The following is a 26,725-nucleotide window of genomic DNA, read 5'->3' as shown; positions in this document are numbered from 1 at the left end:
GGAGGCCCGCGGCTGGGCGCTCGGGAGCTCGAGGTCCGGCTTTCCCCGGGAGGCCGCGCTTGCTGGAGCGCCGCGAAGGCCTCGCACTCGGTGTCTCGGGTGGTCAGTCTGGCGGGCGGCGGGGAGGTGCGTGTCTGGGGCGGCGGGGAGGGAGCATGGGGGAGGGGCCTCGGGGAAACTGTTTTCTTTTGTGCGGCAGCCGCTGGCACACCCTCGGTCTCGGGAGCCGCCTTAGCTGGTACCGTTAGGGCAGGTGCTCAGGTTTCTTTCTCCGGCTTCCGAGGGCCAGGTGGATGGTTTTCTTCCTTTGCTTTCTTACCGGGCTTCCTTGCTCTCTTGTCCGGTGCGGGCCTTTGAGTGCCTGGAAAAACAGCAGCAAGGCGTTGATTGCGATGCCTCCATGATTTATTTATAGGGAAACGATTTCTTTGTCCGCCAGCAATATTGGATTATTTTTCTTTCAAGTTGTTTTGACATAGAGAAAGCTTTAAACCAATGAAGGACGTTTTCTTGTTAGTAACTGTTGATGGAGCCGTCTCTGCGAGCCGCTAGGGGCGCCGGCTGAAAATGCAGTTTTCCGAGCCTTACCTTCAGAAATTGCCCTGCAGCCGGCCGGGGTGTGGCTCTGCAGTCACGCCTTCCGATTCCACCCGGCGATTCTGATGTTTTGTCATTGCCCACACTGGGACAACACCGGGGACTGAACATCTAAAAATGTTCAAAGCACCTTCGCGAGCTGATGGAGAGCCAGCGGGGAGAAGTGGCTGCGGCCGCGGCGTGTTCTTTGTTCTGTAGCTTTAGCCGCATGGAGACTGGTCAACAGAATCATTTTGGGCTGCTTGTTAAAACGTCAATTCTGGGCTCATCCCAGATCTGCCGGGTGGGATTCTTTCGGGTAGAAGCCAAGGAATATTTGTGTTTGACAGACTTGCCGAGGAGCTCTGGTGCACACAAGTGTGAGGATCCTCGTTCTGCATTCTTTGCGTGAATGATATCCAGATGGTTTTTACAGATACTGGTGGATTAACCAACCCATCCTTTTTGGAGCATGTCAAAATCAGTCTGGCCAAAGCACCCCATGGCCAGAGTAGGGAGGTGGTAGGGGGCCATGACCCTGCAGAAAAAAAGTCCTCACTTCCTTCTGACTTGCCTTTTGGTTAATGGGTGCACCTCCTCCAGTCACTGATGCGTATCATCTAGTCATCCTTGACTTTTTTTTTTTTAATCTCCAGTCACATAGTTTCTTTGATTTTACATCCAGAATCTCTCTTCTGGGTATTTTGGTAGGTTAAAAGGTCAAATATGGGGGATTTTATAATGTTCAAGCTCATATCTCTCATTTCTTCTTCATTTCCTGTGGGTTATTTTGGTGGTTCCCTGACTGGTGTCCAGAGTTCTAATTTTTCTTTCCTGGGCTACATACACTGCTGAGAGATTCACTTTCCTAGAATCATGCCCGTGTGCCATCCCCCTCTTCCTGCTTTTGCTCAAAAACTGTCAGTTTCTCAGCTTTATCTGCCGTGTATTAGGGCTGTTTGGAAGGCACAGAACAGAGACTTACTCTTTTACCTCAGGGAAAAGGAGATTTATGGGAATTAATGAGAATCAGCAAGAAATCAGGACCCAAGGCAGCTTCACCTTCTGCCTCTTTCTCAGGGGCTGCATTTGTTTTCTTACATCTCTATTCATATCTGTTAGGTTCTCTCTGCTGACTGGTTATCTCAAAACTGTATCATCTGGCACAATGCCCATAATGACGGAGACTTTGGTGTCTGATTCCCAGTTCTGAAGAGGAATCTCACTGGCCCGGCTTATGTTTTTGAGCACTCACGTGTCCCAGATCATGTGCCCGTCCCTGATGACGGCTGATGGTAGAAAACAGGGCTGTCGAGGGTAGCAGAGCCTGTGGGCAGGCAAAGACCTAGGGAAGAGGCATGTTTAGTACACCTACGCAGTTATTCAGTTTGATAGTTACTGTGATTCTATTTGGTATATTCCTGGGATAGGTTCTAGGGATATAAGGACAAAGGAGAGACAGCCCTTATCCTTGAAGAAGTTACAGATCTAACCAATCACCTTCACTTCCCGTCCTAGCGCTTACTCTTTACTTAAACATTCCATTCATGCTATTCATTGTTTTTGGGTGTACGCTACCTAGGCACTCGGCTGTCCATGTTTATCTTCTCGTGACAATACCAAGGTCTAACTGTGTGATGCAGGCCAGTTCCTGACAGTCAGGGGCTGCTTTTCTCTTTCTCAGCTCCAATTTTGTAGGCATTACACCAGATAAAAGGTGGGTCTTTCCTCAAGAACTTGGAGTTTAGAGTTGTGGACAAGAATGAGTAAAATGGTATATGAGCCGTCAACCTGAAGCATATCCACAGGTTATAGAGACTGAGTTCAGGGCACTGGCCCAGCCTAGAGCAAGCAGCCAGTCGGTGGAGGCTTCCAGAAGATAATGTTAGAGCCAGTCCATATGGATGAGTAGAAACTGTCCAGGCATATCTATGGAGGATGGGCTTTCTAAGCTGAGGGAGAAGTAAATGCAGAGGCCTGGGGAAAAAAAAAAAAGTGTGGGGCAGCCAAGGGTTGCAAGCAGATTAGTCAGCCTGGACCTGGAAGAGTCGAGGTGGAAGCTTTGTGTCAAGGGTGGGAGGGAGACAGAGATGAGGCTGGAATGGTGAGATGGGGCAGGGTTGCGAAGGGTCTACAGGTCTTCATAATCATAATCCAGAACTGTGTTTATGAATCCTCACTGCTCTACACAGAGCATAACTTTTCATGGGAATTATAGAATTGAATCTTTACAGTAGCTTTCAAAGGATTTGAGAGTTTCAGTCCCTTGAATAAACTTTTGGGTAATAAAGCCATCATCTTTTGTTCTCCCAGCATGAATTTATGGGGAACTAACAGAAGAATTTTAAAGAAGTGTATTTTAGGTCACTCTTGGTTCAGTGTGGCAGCTTGATTGAGATGGGGTCAGACTGGAGAGAGGAGACATAAGTTGGGGGCTGTCACATTGATCCAGGTGAGAGATGGTACAGTAGAAATTCTTAGGACAGGTTCCTAGATTACAACAGTTTCCTCTTTTCTGGAAACATTGCCAGTACTATGTGACCTTTAACCCCTTCCCAGTCCTGTGACTATAGTTCATTGGTTCCAGTAGCACTTGGCCCAATGTGGGACTTTTGAATCTGGGGACAAAGAATAATCTGCTTTCTCTGAGAAACTGTCTGACTTGGACTAGATAGCTGTTGGCAGCCAAATTCCCATTTGTGTAGAAGAAGTTGATCTAGAACAAAAGTAGATTAAGCCAACAGAGAATGAGAATTCTACTGGCATTTGCCTTTCAGCGGCACCCACCCTTCCCACAATGTGGTTATGGGAAATAAATCAGTATCCTTATTTCCTGTCTTCCTTAAGCTAGTTTAAATTTGTTTCTTGTACCGAAGGAGTCTTGATTCGCATAGATGGTGAATGCCCTAAACTAGGGCACTGAGAGTCTGGTTGGCTGATGTCAGATGTTAGGAAATGCAGTAGACAGAAAATGGTAATGGTTGTACTCTGGAGACAGTGGTTGATGCTTTGAAACAGTGGATGTGAGGATGGTGTTCAAAATGGAAGGAGTAAATTGAGCAAAGGCAGGTGTGCGGAGCAGCCTGCAGGTAGGGACAGCTTTGAGCTTGGCTGGGCTGTGGGAGGGTGTGGCGCTGGTATCAAGAGGTAAGAGTGGTCGTTAGAGCCAGATCCTGGATGCCTTACTGAGGTGTTAGACTTCATCTTACAAGGTGAACTAATGAAGACATGGATATTGGTGGCAACTGTTAATAAAAATCTCTTACTGGTTTGCAATGAAAGAAGTGTCCTATTCTTAGATATGTGATGTACAGCATAGGGAGTACAGTCAGTAGTATTATAACAACTTTGTGTGGTGATGGATGGCACCTGAAATTAATAGGATAGTGTGTGTCCATTATAGTTCAGGAAAAAAAGTATCATATTCTGGAAAATTAGGAAATAAAATTTCTAAAAAAAATAAAAATCACATTAATGCCATCAACATTTGATCTTTTTCATTTCTGTATTTAATAATGTATATATTTACAGTAGTTGAGATGCTGTATACTATAGTTTTTTAGTTAATTTTTTCTGCCACTGAATATGTCACAAGCATTTTTTGTCAGTATATTTTTTAGCAACATTTGGTGACTGTATATTATTCCACTGTGTGAACACATTATAATTTATGTACTCTCCCATCCTAAGTTTCTCATTATGAATAAAATTGTGTGGTACATAAAAATCTTTGTCCATGTTTCCTGTGTTTTTAGAATTGATACTTAGGGGTGAAGTTACATAACTTTTTTGATGATTTTTGAAAAGTAAAGTATTATTGAGATACAATTTATATCAAATTGTTTATCCTTTTTACTGTCCAGTTTTGAGTTTTGACAAATGCATGTAAGCTTGTAACTACCACCACAAGCAGAAAATAGAATAGTCCAAGGACTCCCCAAACTCTCTTAAACCCCAGTGTAGTCCCCTCTTTCTCCTCCTTTAGACTGACAACCTCTGATCTATTTTCTGTCCGTATAGTTTTCCTTTTCCAGAATATCATATAAATGGAATCATAGAGTGGAGTAGTTTCTGTCTTCTAGTCCCCAGAGATAGACTTCTAATCCACGTGCAAAACACATCACCCTATCCCAAGGCCCCCAAAGTCTCAGCTCATTACAGTATTAACTCAAGAGTCAAAAAATCTCGTTTGAATCTTGTCAGCTCTCAGGTTCTAAATCTGATTATCTAAATCAGGTATGAGTGAGGCTCTGGGTAGAGTCCGTCTTGAGGCATGATTCCTGTCCGTCTGTGAACCTCTGAAACTCGAGAAATGTCACGTGCTATCAAATACAATGCGGGGCAAACATGGGATACCAGTAATTGACATTGCTCAAGAAAAGGGAAAATGAAAGGACAACATTTTTAATTTTGGTGAACTCTGATTTATCACTTTTCTTTTCTTTGAAGACCATGCTTTTAGTATTATATATAAAGAAATCATTGCTTAATCCAAAATAGTCTTATGTTATCTTCCAGAAGTTTTGTGCTTTTAGATATTTAGGTCAATTTTAGCATATGTATTTCGTTCAAGGTATGCACTGAAATCTGTTTATTTGCATTTGGATGTCCCAGTTGGGTAAAACAACATGCCTACTTTTTTTGAATTTACATTCAGTAGCGGTAGATGGACAAGAAACACCCAGTATGATATGTTTGCAGTGGTGGTAAGTGCCATGGAGAATATAAAGCAGGGCAAGGGGGTGGGAGTGGGGACCGCTGTGGCGGATAGGTGAGGTTGTTACTGTGCTACATCACAGGGTCAGGTTAGAATTTCCTAACCAGGAAGGAAGAGAGGGAGAGAGCCATGTGCATTTCTGGTGGAAGAGATTTAGGCAGAAAGAATTCCTGAGGTGGCAGAGGGCTTGGTGTGTTGAAGCTGTGAAATGGGTAAGGAGGAGAGGAGGTCACTGAGAGTTGAGACCAAGGTAACACGTGGGATTTAAGTTCTTTGAGAAGCTGTTGGAGGGCTTTGAGCAAGGCAGGATGGACTCGGACTCAGTGCTCCTGCAGGAAGGGTTCTTCAGTGAGCAGCCGAGGCAGTAGCCTCTCCTGGGAGCTTATTAAAGATGTGGACTCGGGTTGCACCCACACCCGTCAGATCAGAATCTCTGACGGTAAGGGCCAGGCATCAGGGTTTTACAGGCTCTGTAGGTGATTCTGATGCATATTACGGTTTTAGAAGCTCTGGTCAGACCTATGGTTTTAGAAGATCGCTGTGGTTGCCTTGTGGAGGACAGACTGGGGAAGGCAAATGCAAGTGGGAAGAGCAGTTGGGATCTAGATGAGAAGCCACAGTGGCTGGGACCAGGGTGGTTGTGAGGGAGGTGGTGAGAAGCAGTTGGGTTTTATAGATGAAGCTGAGAGGATTTGCTAATAGATGGAGCGCAGAGTGTAGAGGACGAGGTAAGTCATGGGTAATTCCATGGAAGAATGGAGCTGGAGCTGCCGTTTATGGAGATGAAGGAGCAGTGGGGACTTTCTTCTGTTTAGGGGCGGTGATGAGGTTGGCGCGGGAGACGCATCTGGGATTTGGGTGAGTTAAGACGGAGGTGTGTGGGAGTCTTGGGAAGGGAGGGGTGGGCATTTGGGCAGCTGAGCTGTGGGGTCTTGCTTTTATTCCTGACAGTGGAGGTGTGTTTATACAAGTTAAGGTTAAAAATGATAATATAGTTAATAATAAATTAGTTTTTTCCTAATCACAAATTATGCATATTTTATCTAATCTGCCTCTAACAGGTATTGGAATAAAGTTAACTACAGCTTTCTGTGAAAATGTCAGTTCTGATATCACAGAGTGTAATAAATTATGTAGAAGAAGAAAACATTCCTGCCCTGAAAGCTCTTCTTGAAAAATGCAAAGATGTAGATGAGAGAAATGAGGTAAGACCACGTCCCCCCCGCCTTTTTTTTTCCATGCCTAGTGTGGGGCTTGAACTCATAACCCTGGAATAAGGAGTTAGATGCTCTACTGACTAAGCCAGGCAGGCACCCCCAAGACCAAGTTTCTAAAATTAAGTTCTTTTCACAAATATTTGTTGACTACTGACTACTGTGTACAAGGCATTGTGCTAAGAATACAGGTGAGTATGAAATATAAAGTTAAGCTTGGTCAGATTGTTAAAAGTACTTCAAAGGGGCACCTGGGTGGCTCAGAGGGTTAAGCCTCTACCTTCAGCTCAGGTCATGATCTCAGGGTCCTGGGATCGAGCCCCACATCGGGCTCTCTGCTCAGCCTGGAGCCTGCTTCCTCCTCTCTTTCTGCCTGCTACTCTGCCTACTTGTGATTTCTCTCTCTGTCAAATAAGTAAGTAAAATCTTAAAAAAAAAGTACCTCAAATTCCATACTTTTGGAATACATTTGAACTTACATGATTGAATATGGAATTTAGATTTATGATTGACTCTTCTTTTAGATGAAATAATCAGTACTTGGGAAGTTTGATTACTAAAGTCTGAAGTGTTTCTAGGAAGTTTTAAAGAACTTCTAGACCCAGTCTTTTTAGAAATAGATTAACTAGACAAAATATTTCAAATATTTTCTTTAATGGAATCTTAGTTCTTTTTCTGACTTATTCATTCCACACACTTAGGGATTTTAAAGAGCTTACATCTTTAAGACAGTTAAATAGGTCATGTGTTTTGTTTAACAAGATAGGGAAGTATATATTTACCATTTTCATTAACTTCTATTAGGTATTTCTATTCAACAATTAAGTAAGCTGTTGACTGTATTTTATCATGCAGCACCATATTACAGCATTTTAGGGACTAAGAAACTTTTTGTATGAAATTTTTAAGTGTCAAAGTTTGTATTTTAAAAATTTAAGAAAAATGAAACTTTAGGGGTACCTGACTGGCTCAGCTTGAAGAGCATGTGACTGTTTATCTTGTGATGGTGAGTTTGAGCCTCACATTGGGTGCAGAGCTTACTTAAAAATAAATGAATGTGTGAATGAGTGAATGAATAAACTTAAGAAAAAAACCCAAAACTTTCTTAAAACTGTATTTTCAATGTAACGTAATTTTTTTTTGCCAGTGAATAAGGTGAATGAGGAGTGATACGTATATATGTATGTCTGTATGTGTATACATATATGTGTCTGTGTATGCAGACATATAAAGAGTTTCATTTTTTTTGCTGTGGGGAAAAAACATAAAATTTATCATCTGAACCATTTCATTTGTGTTCATTCGTGCAACTGGTGCATAATGTTGTGAAATATCTCCAGAACTTCTTCAAATCTCAAACTCCATACCTGTAGAGCAGCACCTGCCTCGTTCTTTCCCTCGCAGCCCCAGGTAACTGCTCTTCCACTTTCTGCTCCTAGGAGTTTGACTCCTCTCAGTACTTCATAAAAGTGGAATCATAAAATATTTGTCTTTGTGACGGCTGATTTCACTTAGCGTAATATCCTTAAAGTTCAATCATGTTGTGGCATATGACAAGATTTCTTTCCTTCTTACTTTTTTATTTTTTAAAAGATTTTATTTTATTTATGTGAGAGAGAGAGAGGGAAAAAACAACAAAGAAGCAGTGAGGAGAGCAGAAGGAGGGAGGAGCAGGGAGCCTGATGCGGGACTTGATCCCGGGACCCTGAGATCATGACCTGAGCTGAAGGTAGACACTTCACTGATTGAGCCACCCGCACATCCGGATTTCTTTCCTTTTTAAAGCTGAATACTATTCCATTGAATTTTGCTTATGCATTTATCTATTGATGGACATTTGGGTTTTTTCTTCCTCTTGTCTATTGTGAATAGTGCTGCTATGAACACGAATATGCAAATATTGCAAATTTTTTTAAAGTTGTGGAATCAGCAGTTATTACTTATGATTATGATTATTATTTTTGACCTAGGTTACCTGATTTCATTAAACACTAACTGTCATAAAGAAATCTTAACATAGAATTTTGTTAATGCATAGCAAAATTTGTTATTGCGATAACCTTATGGGAGTTCATGATTTTATCGGATCAGCTCCTTTAATTTGCATAGCAACTCTATAAAGAATAGTGCTGTTATTTATCTTGATTTACAGGTAAATGGCTTAATTCCTTAGCTTCCTATTCCAGATACTGTCTGGTAGAACCCAAGTTTGAACTCTGTTCTATTTTAGACTGTAATCTGTTTATGCTCTATTGCCATTCTTTGCATTTTCAGAATAAGTTCATCTAATGATGTGCCGATATTTTCAGTGTTCCTATATGTTTTGGTTAGAGCACAGTATGTTTTGGTTAGGTAACTCTTATGTGATTATGAGTTGTCAATAATTGTTCTACATAAATAAGAGAGAAAATTTGTAACTGGAGATTGTTGTTATAAAGAACTGCTTAAAAGAGTAGTTGTTTTATTAGCATTTAACTGATACTAACAATATTTATTTTTAAAATTTTTAATATTTATTTATTTATTTAGAGAACACACAAGAGGAGGGAGGTGCAGAGGGAGAGGGATAATCTCAAGCAGACTCCATGCTGAGTGTGGGGCCTGTTTTGGGGCTCGATCTCACAACCCTGAGATCATGACCTGAGGTGAAATCAAGAGTCAGCTGCTCAACTGACTGAGCCACCCAGGCACCCCTGATTTTAATGGTATTTATATTTAAGTTTAATATTGCATTGGTTGAAATTGGAGTTTTAAAATAGTGGTTGGAAACAACCTGGATTGTTTAGTTATGGCTCAGTGTGAGGGTTGGAGAGAAAGTAGCTTTCTCAAGGCCCTTTTTGGCATTTTGCTTCTATAGCTATGGATAAAATGTAAATTTTTTAGAATTCTGTAAAGTTGTATGGATCCTTTCTTTCTTGCTCTTTAAAGTATTTAATTAATTTATATTAATGTGTTTTATCAGTTTTGAAAAAGTCTCTTAAAGATTACATCAATAAAATAAAATAATGTGGGGAAAATGGCCATACTGTGTTTTAGCATACAATTGGCTGCCATAAATAAATGCTAATTTCTTGCCTCCTTTTCTGTCTCCTTTATTTATAAACTAGGTAGCTCTTGGCATGTGAATATTCTCGATGATGATGAATCTTTGCCCCGAGTCTCTCCACTTTCCTTTCCTTTCTTCCCTCTCCTTTCCTCAAAAAGAACAAAGTTACTCTCAGCTCTTCTTGGTACAAGATTATAGTGCTGAGGTTGGGCAGTATTCTCCTAGGAAGATGAAGTGGGACTTAAAATTCAAGGAGTGCATTTTGGTAGTTGAGCTAGTCTAACTACCGAGCTGTCCTGGCTACTTGGCTAGAGCAGTATCATGGGATTATTTCCAGCTGCAAGGGAAGCTGAACAATGTGGGGTTTTTTGTTTTTGTTTTTGTTTTTTTTTAGCTGAGCACATTGCTAACCAAAATCCCCTAAATAAAATCCCATCACTCTGGATACTGGAGAGACAACTAATATTTAGTTTTTGCAAGAGAGACTGATAACTACTCAGGTCTTTTGTCTGGCTTGTTTCTAGTTACGAGATTTATACCATCTTTCTTATTTGTGTTAGAGGTAGTTGTGCACATTTATGTTATTTTTTTCCCTTATAGTCAAGAAGCACCTGTCTCTGTGAACAATCTGAAATGTGACTGTGACCCCAGAAAGTAAACAGAAAGCTTCTGAGTCTCTGCAATTACTAATCTGAAAACTCTAATGTAAAATTCATACATCCTTAGGGCCATGGATTCAGGAATAATTGGCTTTAAGTTATGTATTATACCGATGTCCTAGTTACGTCATTTTTTATCTCAGGTGATTAGAAGGGAGAAGGATGCTATAGAAAGTTTGTCAGAGAGGTGTTAGAGCTGGCAGAGGCAAGCTGGATGTAATAATTGATGTCTGTAGTTATGACTCAGTTGTGAACATGATGTTTAAGGTAATCTGTTCAACAAGTAGTAAGTAATATGTGCATTGCTTTTGAAAATAATGGTTATCATACTATATAATCAAATTTAATGTTTAAGGGATAAACTTTTTCACCTGGAAAATCTATTTGTGCATAATACCTCATTCCATAATGACCTTGGTTGAATGACATATAATTTAGTATCCATTGTTATATAAGAATGTCTGTATTTAATCTGTGTATTTTTGTACTTTGTTTAAAGGAGTATTTGTGTTTAACCCTTTACCTGTATTACTCTTATAATAGACTGTTTTATTTTGTCAGTTATTATAATTTGCTTTTTTTGTATGTTGCCACTGACAGATTTTTTAATTTGTTGAAACTTTACTTGCTCATTTATTTAACAAGTATTTGAGTACCTGTGTGACAGTCACTGTCCTTCGCACTGGTGATACAATATGATGATGATAATTGTATTATTTTTGCATCTACACTTATGTTGGTTTTTTCCATACAGTGAAATATTATTTTCAGGTGTACAATTTAGTAATTCAGCACTTCCATACAATACCCGGGGCTCATCGCAAGTGCACTCCTTAATCCCCATCACCTGTTTAGCCCATCCCCCATTCATCTACCCTCTGTTAACCATCAATTTGTTCTCTTTATTTTGTTTTATTTTTTGAACAACTTTATTTATTTATTTATTTATTCATTAGAGAGAGAGAGAGAGAGACAACAGCGAGAGAGAAAACACAAGCAGGGGGAGTGGGAGAGGGAGAAGCAGGCTTCCAGCTGAGCAGGGAGCCTGATTCTGGGCTTGATCCCAGGACACTGGGATCATGACTTGAGCTGAAAGCAGACCCTTAATGACTGAGCCACTCAGGCTCCCCTGTTCTCTATATTTTGGAGTCTTTTTCTTGGTTTGCCTCTCTTTTTTGAGGAATACAATATTAAAGAAAACAGACATGCTTCTCACCGTCAGAGCCTTTAGGAGAAATGGACAATGATCAGTTACTAATCACACAAATAAAAGTAATTACAAATGAGGATTAGTATACTAAAGAAAATTAGAGTGCATTAGTTAGGGTTCCTTGAGGGGTTGATGTTCACCCAAGAGTTGAAAGATAGGTGGTAGTTAATTGGGTGAGACAGAGGGAAAACTTTGTGTGAGGATCCTGAAGTGGGAAAGAGTTTAAGGGTATGTTGGTGAGGAGGGAATGGCACAGAGTAAGTTCTAAGGTAGTCCTGCCATGGCTACTGTAAATATTTTGGTTCTGATCCAAAAGAGCACTAGAAAACCACGAGGATTTTATGCAGAGAAATGATGCCATATTAGCATTTAAAAGAAACACAGATATTTCCCCCTACACTGATATACACATAGAAAGTAGATGTTTAAAAGAATAATTTGTCTAATTGAACTTAATTTTTGGTGTACATTTTGTCTTATATACCTTAGTATGTTTTAACACCTTCAGTACTATCACTGTGAGCCCAGTGCTCCTCCTCTGTTTCATTGACGGCACTTATGGAAGATGACTGTGTGTGTACCTACTTGGGGTAGGTGAGTCTTGCTGCTGGAGGGAACCCATCACAGGACCTGGCCGCCCAGGCCCTGCCGCACTGTCTCAGAGCTCAGGAATTACTGTCTCTTACTTCTGTGGCTCATTCTAGGCACCCAGGCTGGGCAGTCGTGGTGTAATGAGAAGAAGCTTTAATTTGAGTTAAGGTTTTAAGGGAGATCTTAAAAAACGATATACACATTATATATAACACCTGTATTGTTTCTGTTTATTGTTTTATTTTCCTGCCTCTTGCCCTAATGAACATCTTACACATACAGTTAAAATCACATTCTATATCATATTCTATCTGGTATTGTTAGAAAATTTGGTTACCATAGATTTGCTAAGATTTTTATACACATTGTAGTAACTACTTTTCAGAGCCTAGTGTTCATGTTTTACTTATTTTGAATGAAATTGTAGTGCCGAAACCAGACTACTACTGCTGTAGTGAAAACATGTTTCAGGGACGCCTGGGTGGTTCAGTCGGTTAAGCATCTGCCTTCTGTTCTGGTCATGATCCCAGGGTCCTGGGATGGAGTCCTGCATTGGGCTCCCTGCTCAGTGGGGAGCCTGCTTCTCCCTCTGCCTGCTGCTCCCCCTGCCTATGCTCTCTCTCTGACAAATAAATAAAATCTTTAAAAAAAAATTTCGTTTTCTCTTTGACTTCTATATTATTAGCAGACTGAAAAGATTTCAAAGGTGTTTCTAAATTTAAATTCTGTAAACAAGGTTTAACATACCGTTGTGAAAACGTAAGTGCGGTCTGTCTAACTGCGGTGTTCCATAAAGCCCTGTGTGTCTTTTTTTATTCTCTAGTGTGGCCAGACGCCGTTGATGATAGCTGCTGAGCAAGGCAATCTGGAAATAGTGAAAGAGTTAATTAAGAATGGAGCTAATTGCAATCTGGAAGATTTGGTATATATTAAAATAATCTACTTATTTGTTGTCTTTTTCTTTTCCTTAACTTTGTTCTTTGTTTTTAAGAAGTGGCTCAGAATTAGTAGATTACAGTTACTCTTTCAGATCTAGCTTAACTTTGCCTAATAATATGCTAAGTCAGTTTTTAAAGGGGTGATGCAGGAGAGAAATTTTTATTTTTATTATTATTATTTTTTTACTATATGCTGGCTAACTGAACATAATAAAAAATGAAAAGAAGTAAAACATTTTTACTTTAAATGAAAAACTTCAGCTCTTCATTTGTAAGTATAGATGGCTCTGGCTGAATAGGAGCACATATGTTTGGGTGCTTGTGGCCTTTCTTTAAAAATCAAGGGCAGTAGTTTTTTCTTTACCGCGTAGTTTCTAAATTTATTGTATGGGATCGCCTTAGATTGATAGCCAGTGAACATGCTCTTAAATCTGATGACAGCCTCTTTATTTCAATTTGTAGTAAGGGTTGCCAGCCACAAGGATTAGCTTTAAGGTTTCGATTGTCATCTTTTTTTTTTTTTTTTTTTAAAACAAAACAACACAGTATGTGATTATACGAGCCGTGAAAAGACTGCGCGAGTGCTCGGGCCCCACAGCTGATGTGCAGAGACATTCTTAACAGAGCCCGTGCTGCAGTGTTATTTTAGAGTGGTTCAGAGTGGGCCAGATCATGTCAGTTTGGTATGATCATTTGGTATGTAAGCCTGAATTTAGTGTTCCTCACTTTGGATTGTTATTTTTGGTATTGAAATGGTGACATTGGTGACTGTGTGTTCAAGGATAACTGGACAGCGCTTATATCGGCATCAAAGGAAGGGCACGTGCACATCGTGGAGGAACTGCTTAAATGTGGGGTTAACCTGGAGCACCGCGACATGGTATGTATGTCAGTTATGATATGTTGTTTAATTCGCTGGAATCTTAACGTAATACATACATCTGCAACATTGTATTTTTGTGTGTGAGGTTATATTATAATAATGCTTTTAGGATTTGGGGCTCGGCATTGATGACTCACAAGAATGTGTGAAAACCCAGGTGATATAATGACCATATTTTAGAATACTCTTAGTCATCATTTTCAGTTTATTTCAGAGTTTAAAATTCAGAAATATTATTAAAAACAACTCATTAACTTTTAGTATATTAGTGTTTTAAAACTTTATGAGAGAACGGTTTCTTTAAGAGGAACTTAAAGAGGGACAGTATAGTTAAAAAAATATTTTCAGTTGTTTAAAGTTATAACTTTCAGAGTAATATTTATAAATCTATTTTAAAAATGTGATTGTGTTCAGACATGCCATCTATACACATTACAGGTTTAACAAGAAATGATTCTTAATTATCTTAGTTCTTATTTGTTCCTGGCATCTCCTTAAACGTAAAGATGAAGAAAGAGATCATTTCCAGCTCATTTTTTCTGCAAAATGTTCAGCCTTTTCCAAAGTTAATTTTAACAGTGGAAGAGAGGAAGGAATTGATCTGCCTTGAGGTATAAAATGTGTACTGCTCCGCTGATAATGCTTTATGAAGTGCAGGCGGTCTGAGTTTGTAAGAAACTGCAGGGTTCTACCATCTTGATTATAATTTACACAGTGTGCTTCCCTGTTAATCTTGTATGTATTCTCAAACTGAATGAAGTAGGTGGTATACTTATAGGAAAACACAGAACCATTTATATCCTACTTATTTGTGAAAAGAAGTTAAAGTATATTGCTATAAAAGTTGAGAGAGAAAAGATCATGATGTCAGTAACCTAGGTAGAGGATGGGTCGGTGTGGCAGGTGAGAATAAAATGTGGTGTTCTCATCTTACTGGTATATAACGTAGAAGGGAAATGGGGGGGTTCCTAGTTCTCAATATTTTATTAAAGGCACCAAACCAATTAATCAGGTGAATTAATATTAAGTGTCTATTCTATGCCTGGTCTCTTTATGTGCTTTTTAGCTTCTCTCTGGTTAGCTGACTTCTCAGAACAATCCTCTGGGCTAGGGATTCATCTTGTTCTCAGCGCATATAGTTCAGGAAATTGAAACTGAAAGAAGTACCCTTTGCCCAAAGCAGTCAGGCTGAGTGTTGAACCCAGGTCTGCCTTACTCCAAAGTTTTTTCTCTATTGCTTTTCCACATGTATTAATAGGGAGTTAGGAACCATAAAGTACACATTATGAATGTGTCAAACTTAGTAAGATTTGTACAAAATGATCTTAAGCTTTTTTAGTTTTTAATATGTTTATTTCCCCTAAGTAATTACCACAGTATCTTTTAACATATTTATGGAGTCTTCATGTTTGGCTTTAAAACACCAACATTGGGGAAACTGAGGGCTGCGTCTCCCTGAATAGTTAGTGTTGAGGGACCCTAACCTCATAGGACTGGGTGGGTGGTAGTAACGGCTGAGCTGTGAGGGAAGGCAGAGTCCCTTGGACCTGTGCAGGGGAGGAGAGTGACCACCAGGGGTTGTCTTTGGGTCCAGGAAGAACCAGAATATAACATCTCGAAGTCTAGTGGGAATTTTTTTTTCATGTAAGGATTTTTTCTTAAAAGGACCTTTGTGGGTGCTAAACTAAAGGTATTCTAATCTTTTCATTTTGCAAATTCGGGTATAGTTTTCTCCTAGATTCTTGCATAGGGTGACATTATACAAATTAAAAGGAGAGCATGATAGTCAAACAATTCTGGGCAGGCATTTTAAAGATTAAAATGTTGGTGTATGTAAGACTTTATAACAAATGCCAGGCTCTATAATTTGACCTAAATTAATTGTCAGCCTTTCCTAGTCTTTGATGACCTTAACCCTTTTGAAGATTACTCCTCTGGCATTTTTATTTTTTATTTTTTGCTTTTTATTTTATTTTATTTAGATTTTTTTTTTTAAAGATTTTATTTATTTATTCGACAGACAGAGATCACAGGTAGGCATAGAGGCAGGCAGAGAGAGAAAGAGAGAGTGAGAAACAGGCTTCCCGCTGAGCAGAGAGCCTGATGTGGGGCTCGATCCCAGGACCCTGGGATCAGACCTGAGCTGAAGGCAGAGGCTTTAACCCACTGAGCCACCCAGGCGCCCCATAGATTTTGTTTATTAGAGAGAGAGAGAGGAGTGCATGCATGAGAGCGGGTGGAGGGGCACAGGGAGAGGGAGAAGCGGACTGTCCACTGAGCAGGGAGCCCCATGTGGGGCTTGATCTCAGGACCCCAAGATCATGACCTGAGCCACCCAGGGACCCCTCCTCTGGCATTTTTAGGATGTCTCTCAGTTTAGATTGTTTGATGTGTCTCACGATGAGGTTGGGATTGTGCTCTGCTGGGTAGGATAGCACAGAGATGGTGTTCTCTTCTCAGCGCACCACATGTAGGTACATAACAGCAGGCCTGTCGCTGGTGAGGTTAACCTTGATCTCTTGGTTAAGGTAGTATCTGCCAGATTTCTTCACTGTAAGCTTACTATTTCCCCCTTTGTAATTACTAAGCATTTTGGAGAAGATACTTTGAAATTATACAGATGTCCTGCTTTTGAGTGAACTTTCATTTGTTTTACCATCTGCCAATATATCTTGCATGCAGAGTTATTAGTGTGGTGTTATAATGGTGATTTTTCTACTTCCCTCATTCCCTATATATACATTGATTAATTCGAATTCTTCTGTGAGGAAGAGTTCTTTCTCTTTCCATGTCTCTATGGATCTGTATGTTAGATCTATAGATACATGTACTCTGATGAATATTTATTTTATTATTTGGGTTATAATTTAGTTCTGTGCTTACTTTCCTGCTCGGGTTGTTCCAACTTTGGCCACTGGGAGCTTCTGTGCCCTTTTGAGATGTCCTGCCCTATCCTTTGTTTTTAAGCCCTTATTTTCTGGCATCCCATACTTCAGGCCCAGGTTTATCTTGTATTTTATCTGTCTTATTTTCCTAATTATCAGCTCTGGAATTAATCAGTTTTCCAAGGAATCATGGTTTCTTTTATTGGAAAATGTTATTGAGAAGCCAGTATCTTGGTTTAGGTGTTAGGTGTTAGGTTTAGGTGAGCTTATTGTTACGGGGGTGTCACTACCTATAGTCCTTCTCAATGGGTAAACATAGAAAATACATGTCTGTATACTAACTCTTAAATATACATGCATCTATTTCTATATTTGTGTGTGTATTTTTAAAGAGACCAGGTTGATACTGCAAACCAATTTGTTATCATCTTTTCCCTTTCCTTAATTTGTAACTCTTTTCTGATGGTGAGAAATTGGGCTCTATTATCTACACAACATATTTACTTATTTGTTTAACTCTAGTATACATATAAAGCAGTTCCAGAATTGCTAATCAATACTCTGAGAGAAACAGATTTACCTACTAGGTACAGTGTTTGTGTTCAGTTCTTTAACATTACAGTATCCAGTCAAAATACTGCTTTCCAAAGTTACCCAGGGTTAGCATCTAAGTAGTTCTGTGATTATGTGATTCATTTGTGATATAGTTAGATGCATTTGGCCCAGTCTGTATTCAATTTTTTCTTTCCGTATTCTGGTTGATTTTTACATTTGCATACAGTTAAGTTCACTCCTTTGGTGTATAGCTCTGTGGCTTTTGACAAGCACATACTGTCTATGTCTCCCGCCACGTTCCGTATAGAGCCGTTCCACCCCTCAGCGGCACTCCTACCTGCTCCTTTATAATTGTCGCCTCTACCCACTTCTCAACCATTTCGAACCACTGATCTGTTTTCTCTTTCTACAGTTGTGCCTTTTTCCGATCAGGGCAAGTATTTTTTTAATCTCCATTTTAGTGATGATGAAAGAGACTGAGAAGGATTAAGTGATTTATATTGTCAAAACGGAATGTGGGTTAAATGCTGGTTTAAAAAAAACCAAAACATTTATTTCTTCATATAATTTGATGACATTGGTTTTTTTTACTGAACTGCATTATAGCTGAAGAGAAAATTGCTTAAAATAAAAAAGAAAAGAAAAGAAAATTGCTCCTGTAGTTAGAAAATAAAATATCACGCTGATCATTCACACTTGGTGAATTCACCCTGAAAATCGTGATCTGCAGATGTCTGCCTTAGCATCCTCTCTTTTTTAGCAGAGGTGCTGTACTGATCTGGGATTTATAGGATGTGTTTAAATGCAGCAGTTGAATGTGATTGCTAGAAATCCTCTCTAGAAAAAAAAAAAAAAAAACTAGACTCATGCAAAAATATCTAGGGACATAGAAAGCATTTCAAAGAAAAAATTTTTAAACAGCCAAAATAAATCTTGGAAATTTGAAAAATCTAACATGAATGTTCTCTATTTTAGTTTCCATGATATAGTCAACATTTGGAGTAATCACTTACGGAATTAAGAGATTTAACTTATTTCAGATACTATTTGTTTTTTGGGGAGTTTGGGATTTAAAACTACATAGTAGTGTCTTAATACACAATGGTTTTATATAGAAATATTCAAAGAAGGAACTTCATTAATGGCATTTTTGTGCTTGGCACAAAATGACAAAGTTTTCTCTCTTCCCAACTCTTTTGTCCTTAGGGAGGATGGACAGCACTTATGTGGGCATGTTACAAAGGCCGGACCGACGTGGCGGAGTTGCTTCTTTCTCATGGTGCCAATCCGAGTGTCACTGGTTTGGTAAGCATTTACAAAAATTTCACTCTAATATAAGTGGTAAGTTCTCTTAGGTAATACTTAAGGCTGGTTATATTTTAGACTTTATATTAGATAGAAATTAGCTAGATCTTACTAAAAATAATAATGCAGGATATGATTTCAAATCACAGTGAGAATTTTTTTCTCAAGATAAGCTTATTTCTCAGTTTTTGTCAACAAAACAGTAACTCTTAGAGCTTAAATGTTAATTATAACTATATAACCTTTCAGAAGGAGATTTTGAAATCTCTGTGTCATATTGCCTGTTTTCTGTGGGTATGCATTCTTACTCTAAGTTTATTTAAGGAAAAGGGGTGTTTACCAGATACCCATGCCATTTCTCCATACATCTCTTTACATGATAATACATGCCTTACTACTCTGCTCGATCTCACACTGCAGGTTGAGAGATTATCCTTCTGAGAGGGGATATCCTTTTTTACTGTATACATATGTCAGATAATCATGTTGTAAACTTTAAATATCTTGTGATTTTATTTGTCAGTTATACTCAATAAAGCTGAAAAAAGGAGAAACTTAATTCAGGTTAATAGAAGGATTACGTAAGTTAGTGGAAGGATTATATTATACCTTTCTCTTACTAGTCTTTCCTGTTGGCTAGATAATCATATTAAATGTATTAATCTGTAAAAATAAATGTGTTCATAATATACATATATATTTAAGGTTGAGTGCATCTTATTAGCTGATAATGTCTTATGAGTATTACATGTTTTTTTAAAGTGGAGAATGATCTGTAACTTAATTTCTAAAAATATTACTTTGTGTTACTCCCTTTATTACTTACTTTTCTTAGCAAATGTTTGTTGTAAATATCCACCTAAAGGATTTTTCTTTCCCTCCCTCCCTTGCATCCTCCCTCCTCATCTCCTATTCTGTGTGCCTACTTCCCCCCTACCTGTCTCCCAGCAGTACAGTGTTTACCCAATCATTTGGGCAGCAGGGAGAGGCCATGCAGATATAGTGCATCTTTTGCTGCAAAATGGGGCTAAAGTCAACTGCTCTGATAAGGTAGGTCAGCAGGATCTTTCCAGGTTCCAGTCTGTATTATGTGCACTCAGTGTGTCTAAATGCAAGGTTTTTCACGTGATCTCATGAGACTCTGCTGGCTAATATTCTATTGATACATGTTAATGTATTTTATATAGACAGATGGGTGGATCCTGTACACGTATTACCTACTAAGTGTCCCTCCTTTTTTTTTTTTTTTAACATCACGTTCATCATTCTCTGGAGAATAGGGAAGATTCCATCTATTTTCATTATTTGCAGTTTTCTCTTTTAACTCTTACTCCTGCCTTCAGGAGGAAGGTAGCTGCTTTCCCTGGATGCTTGCCAGATCGATCTTTCTGAAACTCAGGTTTAGTTCTCTCTCTCTCATGCTCAAAGGCTGGAGACATCAGTCCCGGGTATGATGTGTGAAGACAGCCCTTGGCTCCCTTTCTGCCCTTTCTCCTGCCTTCTGAACCCTAAAACTGCTTTGCTGCTCGACTGCCAATGGGTACAGGTGCCTGGATTCAGCTGGTTTTAGCCCTTCATGCCTTTGCATGTGCTCTTTCAGTGCGGAGAGCCTCTCCTCCTCATCTGCTTTACTTTCTGTCTATCCTGCACCCGGAGCTCATTTCCATTCGCTTCAGAATATTTCCCAGAATTTTGTTCTATTCACTTTTTAAATCCTTAATATTCATCCTAAACACTTAATGAGTATATAATTAGAACTTGACACCCTGTGGGTAACTGTAATCTTTTCAAATTAATAACAGTTCAGTGAAATATAGGAAAATAGCCAATAATTAGACATTTTTGATAATTGGAATATATTCTCAGCATAAATTTAAGTAAAATAGTATTGCTTAATCTGATGGGAACGTTGGGAATCATCCTTATGTTAATCTGAGTGGTGCTTGTATGGATAAATACATATGTAGAAAACCCAAGTAGTACATTTAAGATAGATGTTTTTTATTTTATTTATTTATATTTTAGATTTTATTTATTTGAAAGTGGTGGGTGGGGAGGGGCAGAGGAAGAGGAAGAAGAAGACTCCCTGCCAAGCGTGGAGCCTCACCCACAGGGCTCAGTCCCAGGACGCTGAGATCATGACCTGAGCCAAAGTTAGGTGGTTAACCAACTGAGACACCCAGGTGCCCCTAGATTGATGTATTTTATATACTTTATGTAGGCTATGCTCATTTTTTATAAAAGTATTACCTAAAATAATAGGTTAACAAGGACTCTAAAGAGACTATTAGAAATATTTATAATATGGCATTTAAAAATACTGTATTTTGGGACAATTCAGTAATCCAGAATGGCTGTCTCTTTTTTTTTTCTTCTTCTCACATTCTTGTTTAAATTCTAGTTAGTTGAGATACGTTCGTTAGGTTACTCCTTTCTGCCTGTGGACGCCGCCGAGTAAGCATCGTTAAAGTCTCCCCTCCCACCGCCGTCATGTCTAAGTCAGAGTCTCCCAAAGAGCCTGAACAGCTGCGGAAGCTCTTCATCGGAGGTCTGAGCTTTGAAACAACCGATGAGAGTCTGAGGAGCCATTTTGAGCAATGGGGAACACTTACGGACTGTGTGGTAATGAGAGATCCGAACACCAAGCGCTCCAGAGGCTTTGGGTTTGTCACCTATGCCACTGTGGAGGAGGTGGATGCAGCCATGAATGCAAGGCCACACAAGGTGGATGGAAGAGTTGTGGAACCAAAGAGGGCTTTCTCAAGAGAAGATTCTCAAAGACCTGGTGCCCACTTAACTGTGAAAAAGATTTTTGTTGGTGGCATTAAAGAAGACACTGAAGAACATCATCTAAGAGATTATTTCGAACAGTATGGGAAAATCGAAGTGATTGAGATCATGACTGACCGAGGCAGTGGCAAAAAGAGGGGTTTTGCTTTTGTAACATTTGATGACCATGATTCTGTAGACAAGATTGTCATTCAAAAATGCCATACTGTGAATGGCCACAACTGTGAAGTAAGGAAAGCGCTCTCTAAGCAAGAGATGGCTAGTGCTTCATCCAGCCAAAGAGGTCGAAGTGGTTCTGGAAACTTTGGTGGTGGTCGTGGAGGTGGTTTTGGTGGGAATGACAACTTTGGTCGCGGAGGAAACTTCAGTGGTCGAGGTGGCTTTGGGCAGTCGAGGTGGTGGTGGATATGGTGGCAGTGGGGATGGCTATAACGGATTTGGTAATGATGGTGGTTATGGAGGAGGCGGCCCTGGTTACTCTGGAGGAAGCAGAGGCTATGGAAGTGGTGGACAGGGTTATGGAAACCAGGGCAGTGGCTATGGCGGGAGTGGCAGCTATGACAGCTATAACAACGGAGGAGGCGGAGGCGGCTATGGCGGTGGTAGTGGAAGCAACTTTGGAGGTGGCGGAAGCTCTAATGATTTGGGCAATTACAACCATCCGTCCTCAAATTCTGGACTCATGAAAGGAGGCAATCTTGGAGGCGGAAGCTCTGGCCCTTATGGTGGTGGAGGCCGATACTTCGCCAAACCACGAAACCAAGGTGGCTATGGTGGTTCCAGCAGCAGCAGCAGCTATGGCAGTGGCAGAAGGTTTTAATTCCTGCCAGGAAACAAAGCTTAGCAGGAGAGGAGAGCCAGAGACGTGACAGGGAAGCTACCGGTTACGACAGATTTGTGAACTCAGCCAAGCACAGTGGTGGCAGGGCCTCGCTGCTACAAAGAAGACATGTTTTAGACAATACTCATGTGTATGGGCAAAAAAACTCGAGGACTGTATTTGTGACTAATTGTATAACAGGTTATTTTAGTTTCTGTTCTGTGGAAAGTGTAAAGCATTCCAACAAAGGGTTTTAATGTAGATTTTTTTTTTTTTTTTTTGCACCCATGCTGTTGATTGCTAAATGTAATAGTCTGATCATGACGCTGAATAAATGTGTCTTTTTTTAAAATGTGCTGTGTAAAGTTAGTCTACTCTGAAGCCATCTTGGTATACTACCCCAACAGTGTGAAGTTAGAATTCCTTCAGGGTGATGCCAGGTTCCATTCAAAATTTATTTGCAAACTGCTTGGGCACAGAAGCCATTGTCTCCACAAACCTTGGTGTAGTTGAACTGACAGTTAATGTGTTGTGACCTGGAGTTCACCATTAAAAGGTCACCCAAGCAAAGTCCTGGAGTTTATTTGGTTATTAATATGATTGTTGGCACATCCTATGCAATATATCTAAATTGAATTATGGTATCAGATAAAATTATAGATGGGATTAAAGCTTGTGTATCATCCATTATCATGTGTAATCAATAAACGATTTAATATTCTCTTGAAAAAAAAAATTCTAGTTAGTTAACATACAATGCAATGTTGGTTTCAGGAGTAGAATTCAGTGATTCATCACTTAACATACAACACCTGTGCTCATCAAGATTGGCTGTCTTTTTTTCAGATTAGTGAGGTTTTATTTTATATCCAAAGTGGATATGGTTCCCTCTGTTGATGTTTCTGATTTGACACTTTAGTATGATGGTGAAATCTTTGATTTCTCTTTCTGGCCTACTGAAAAATGCTTTATGTGACCTGGCATTCACGGCCCCTCCAGAATCAGGTATTATGCTACCTAGTCTGTCACACTGACATTTCGAGAAAAGTTTAGTACTACTGTGTGCAGTACTCTGTATCTGTACTAAACACAGAAGATAGAAAAACAAAGTTCCTTGGTCATACTTGCCACATTTCAAGTGCTCAACAGCTATATGAGACCAGTGGCTCCTGTATTGGCCAGTGCAAAATTAGAGAGCATTTCCATCAGCATAGAACTTTTTGTTAAAGCTGTTACAGAAAGGAGGCATTTATTACATGTTTATTTCAGTCTGTAGTCTCATGTAGTTAAAGATCACCATGGGTATTCATACATCTCTTGATTACCAGACTCCTCAAAGACACAACATTGCTTTTATGCATAATGTGCATTCTCTCATGTTTTTTGGATCACATTCCAGGCGAAGGTGCTTTTAAGTGCAGTTTTTAGGGAAGTTTATTTTGTCAAGTTTATAGAGGCTGATTTGGGGGTGGTCGTTAAGAGCACAGACTGAAGCAGGCTTTGGGGTCATGGGTCTCACTCTACCTCTTGGTACCTTTGTGACTTGAAGCCTGTAATTAATTTCTCAGGGCGTCATTTGCTGTCGGTCAAAATGTGATATTTCAAATTATCCTTATTCTTATGATAAGGATTACATGAGTTAACCCATGTAAAGTAGTTAGAATTATATTTGTCATTTGGTTCTTAATGTTTTTGCTTGTAGTCAGACTGTTGGACTTTAAATTTATTTCACAAGGTGCAGGAAGCAATGAAAGCTTATTGAAGATTAGAGGCTGTATGACTTTATGATGGAAAAATTGCCACTAATTATAAAAGCTAAAGTTGGTTAAAAGAAGTTTCATATACTGGTTAATCATCGCTTCAGGAGAAAAAAACTGGGGAAAATATGGCTTATCTAGGATTAAAGTTATAATTTGTATAAACAGTAATTTAAGAATACTCAATATGATTTTTATTGAATTTATGTTGAGAAAGTTTCTTTTATCATAGTTCTAATGATAATTATACATTTTTAATTGTATTTTTGTAGTATGGAACTACCCCTCTTGTTTGGGCTGCACGGAAGGGTCATTTGGAGTGTGTTAAGCATTTATTGGCCATGGGAGCTGATGTTGATCAAGAAGGAGCTGTAAGTATCTTTTCTATTTAATAAACCCTCGTAATAGAGATTGTTTTTAGTTTTAAGGGAGAGAATGTTTTTTCTTAGTATATGTCTAGAACATTTTCCCTAAAGTTCTTAAGTGATACTTAGAAAAACAAGCATTTTTTTTCTATTATCCTGAAAAATATATTGTGTTCTAGGTAGTATGTACTATAAATATATGCTTTTAAGGATCTCTTGCTAGTGCATGTAAATTGTGGGAAGCTAAAACTATAAAGAATATCTTACAGTCATCTTACTATTGATTGAATCAGTATTGAAATACTCTTGAGAGCTTGTTTGGAGGTTCTAGTAGGGGAGCGCAGCTACTCGTATACCCTTGACCGAAGAACGGTCCTCTCCTCTATCGGGGAAGGTCGTCCTCTTCGACCGAGCGTGCAGCTTCGGGAGGGACGCACATGGAGCGGTGAGGGAGGAAGGGGACACCCGCCTAGCCAGCCAGATCAGCCGAATCAACCCTGGCGATCAATGGGGTGACAGATGTCGCAGCCAGATCGCCCTCACATCCAGTATTGAAATACTCTTAAATCAAATAGTTTGAAATACTATTAATTATGGGAAAAAGTTATGCTCTGTTAAAATACCTTTTCCTTAAATCGCTTCTTGGCCTTTTGGCTAAGATCAAGTGAAAATACCGTTTCCTTAAGATTTTAAAATAATATTGTAATTTTTTGGATATTTTTAGCTGTGACTTATTTTCCTCTCCAGTAGATTTAAAAATTTCAAAAATCAGCAGTCAAAACCTAGAAAGCTTAAAAATTGGTTCACTACATCCTACCAAGTAGCAGTTACTAATTCCTTATTGAGCACGCACTGTGCACGCAGCCAAATGTGCTGGTACTGGAGAAGCCTAGTGGATGGCTTTTCCCTTGAACTTGTGAGAGTATAGTTAAAGGAAATGATATTGATGCATAAGAAATTATTAATACAGAGTATTCTTTGTAAAATTAAATATTATGTGAGATGGATCATGAAGTATTGAGAAGGGTACTACCAGACCTCTGGCTGCTTTGTAACAAAAGTGGATTCTGAATCACACTTGGCTTAATATCAGCCGTTCCTCCTATTTTCCATATTGGCAGAAGCTCCTAATTGCTGACCTTAATGGAGTATATAATATTTTTAGTGTTGTGTGGAGGAGGAGTTTGATTTTTAGATAGCCATGAAATTCATACCTTTCACTTTCCTTTTTTCTGGACAGTTTATCAAGAGGATAAGTGGCTTATTTCTATGATTTTTGAGTCTTTCAGGATTTTAAAAGTTTATATTATTTTAATATGTTAGAGAATTATGACTCAGTTTGGGGAGCTGATTTATGACTGGGATATTTCAATAAGGAAATTATATGACATCTTAACATAGATCAGTTTCTTAGGAAGCGACTTTAATACTTCTTTTGGTAATGAGTCAGGTTCTTCTGTTGGGTGATTTATTGTTATAAATTAGATGTGTAGCTTTTTTTTTTTTTTTTTTATATTTTATTTATTTTAGAGAGAGCATGCAAGCAGAGTAGGGGCAGAGGGGGAGAGAGAGAAAAAAAAATTCTCAACCAGACTCCCCGGATCCTGAGATCATGACCTGAACTGAAATCAAGAGTTGGCCACTTAGCCAACTGAGCCGCCCAAGTACCCCAGATGTGCATCTCTTAAAAGAACCACTAAGAATGAGATCATTTTTGAAAATGTAGTTTCTAGATCACTGTGAAACTACAAAATGTAGTTTCTAGATTCACAGTGATCTAGATCTTATATCATATCATATATGATATGATATATATAATCATATCATACATTATATATCATATATATGATAGTATATATTATCATATATACATGATAATATATACTTATTATATAATATATTATACTTTATTGAAATATCCTATAGCTGTTAATTCATTGTTTTACTTCAGTTTTTCCTACAGATTTTTATTATGAATAATTCTTTGATTGACCTTTTTTTGGATTATTTAACTTAGAATGGGTTTCATTTTGAATCATCCCATCTCATCTCATCATATTAGTGAGAGGGTCTGCTCACTGTCAGCAAATCCAATTTCAGATTATCGTTTGAAGAGTTGAAGAGTCTTAACTGTCCTCTTGACTCAAGAAAATTAATATATCTTCAGAAACAGAAAATAGGTTTCCTAGCTGGCTTTGGTATGTGACTGGTTATTTATTTATTTTTTTATTAAAGATTTTTATTTATTTGTTAGAGAGAGAGAGAGAGAGAGAGAGAGAGAGAGAGAGATACAGAGTGCAAGCACAGGCAGACAGAGTGGCAGGCAGAGTCAGAGGGAGAAGCAGGCTCCCTGCCGAGGAAGGAGCCCGATGTGGGACTCGATCCCAGGACGCTGGGATCATGACCTGAGCTGA

General features: G+C 39.0%; 2 protein-coding genes across 11 annotated transcripts in view; both read left to right on the top strand.

Moving 5' to 3' along the window:
* KIDINS220 (kinase D interacting substrate 220) overlaps positions 1–26,725 on the top strand; it is a 94,580-nt gene that overhangs the window by 399 nt on the left and 67,456 nt on the right. For 7 of the 10 annotated variants that reach the window (XM_059405117.1, XM_059405116.1, XM_059405114.1 and 4 more), the window contains exons 2-7: positions 6,355–6,498; positions 12,837–12,935; positions 13,733–13,831; positions 18,481–18,579; positions 19,528–19,629; positions 24,219–24,317. In XM_059405117.1, coding sequence (XP_059261100.1) covers positions 6,391–6,498; positions 12,837–12,935; positions 13,733–13,831; positions 18,481–18,579; positions 19,528–19,629; positions 24,219–24,317 — 606 coding nt within the window. In that variant the 5' untranslated portion in view covers positions 6,355–6,390. The remainder of the gene's footprint in view (positions 1–6,354; positions 6,499–12,836; positions 12,936–13,732; positions 13,832–18,480; positions 18,580–19,527; positions 19,630–24,218; positions 24,318–26,725) is intronic. The other 3 variants (XM_059405118.1, XM_059405115.1, XM_059405110.1) reach the window with 1 other exon arrangement.
* On the top strand, positions 20,990–22,910 carry LOC132021116 (heterogeneous nuclear ribonucleoprotein A1-like). Its single transcript, XM_059405119.1, is given in 2 exon segments — positions 20,990–21,752; positions 21,754–22,910. Coding segments are annotated over 2 exon segments (1,119 nt in total). The 5' UTR covers positions 20,990–21,069; the 3' UTR covers positions 22,190–22,910.

The sequence above is a fragment of the Mustela nigripes genome, chromosome 7, assembly GCF_022355385.1.
Source record: "Mustela nigripes isolate SB6536 chromosome 7, MUSNIG.SB6536, whole genome shotgun sequence".
Classification (NCBI taxonomy): Eukaryota; Metazoa; Chordata; class Mammalia; order Carnivora; family Mustelidae; genus Mustela; species Mustela nigripes.
This window is presented reverse-complemented; position numbering and strand designations above follow the sequence as displayed.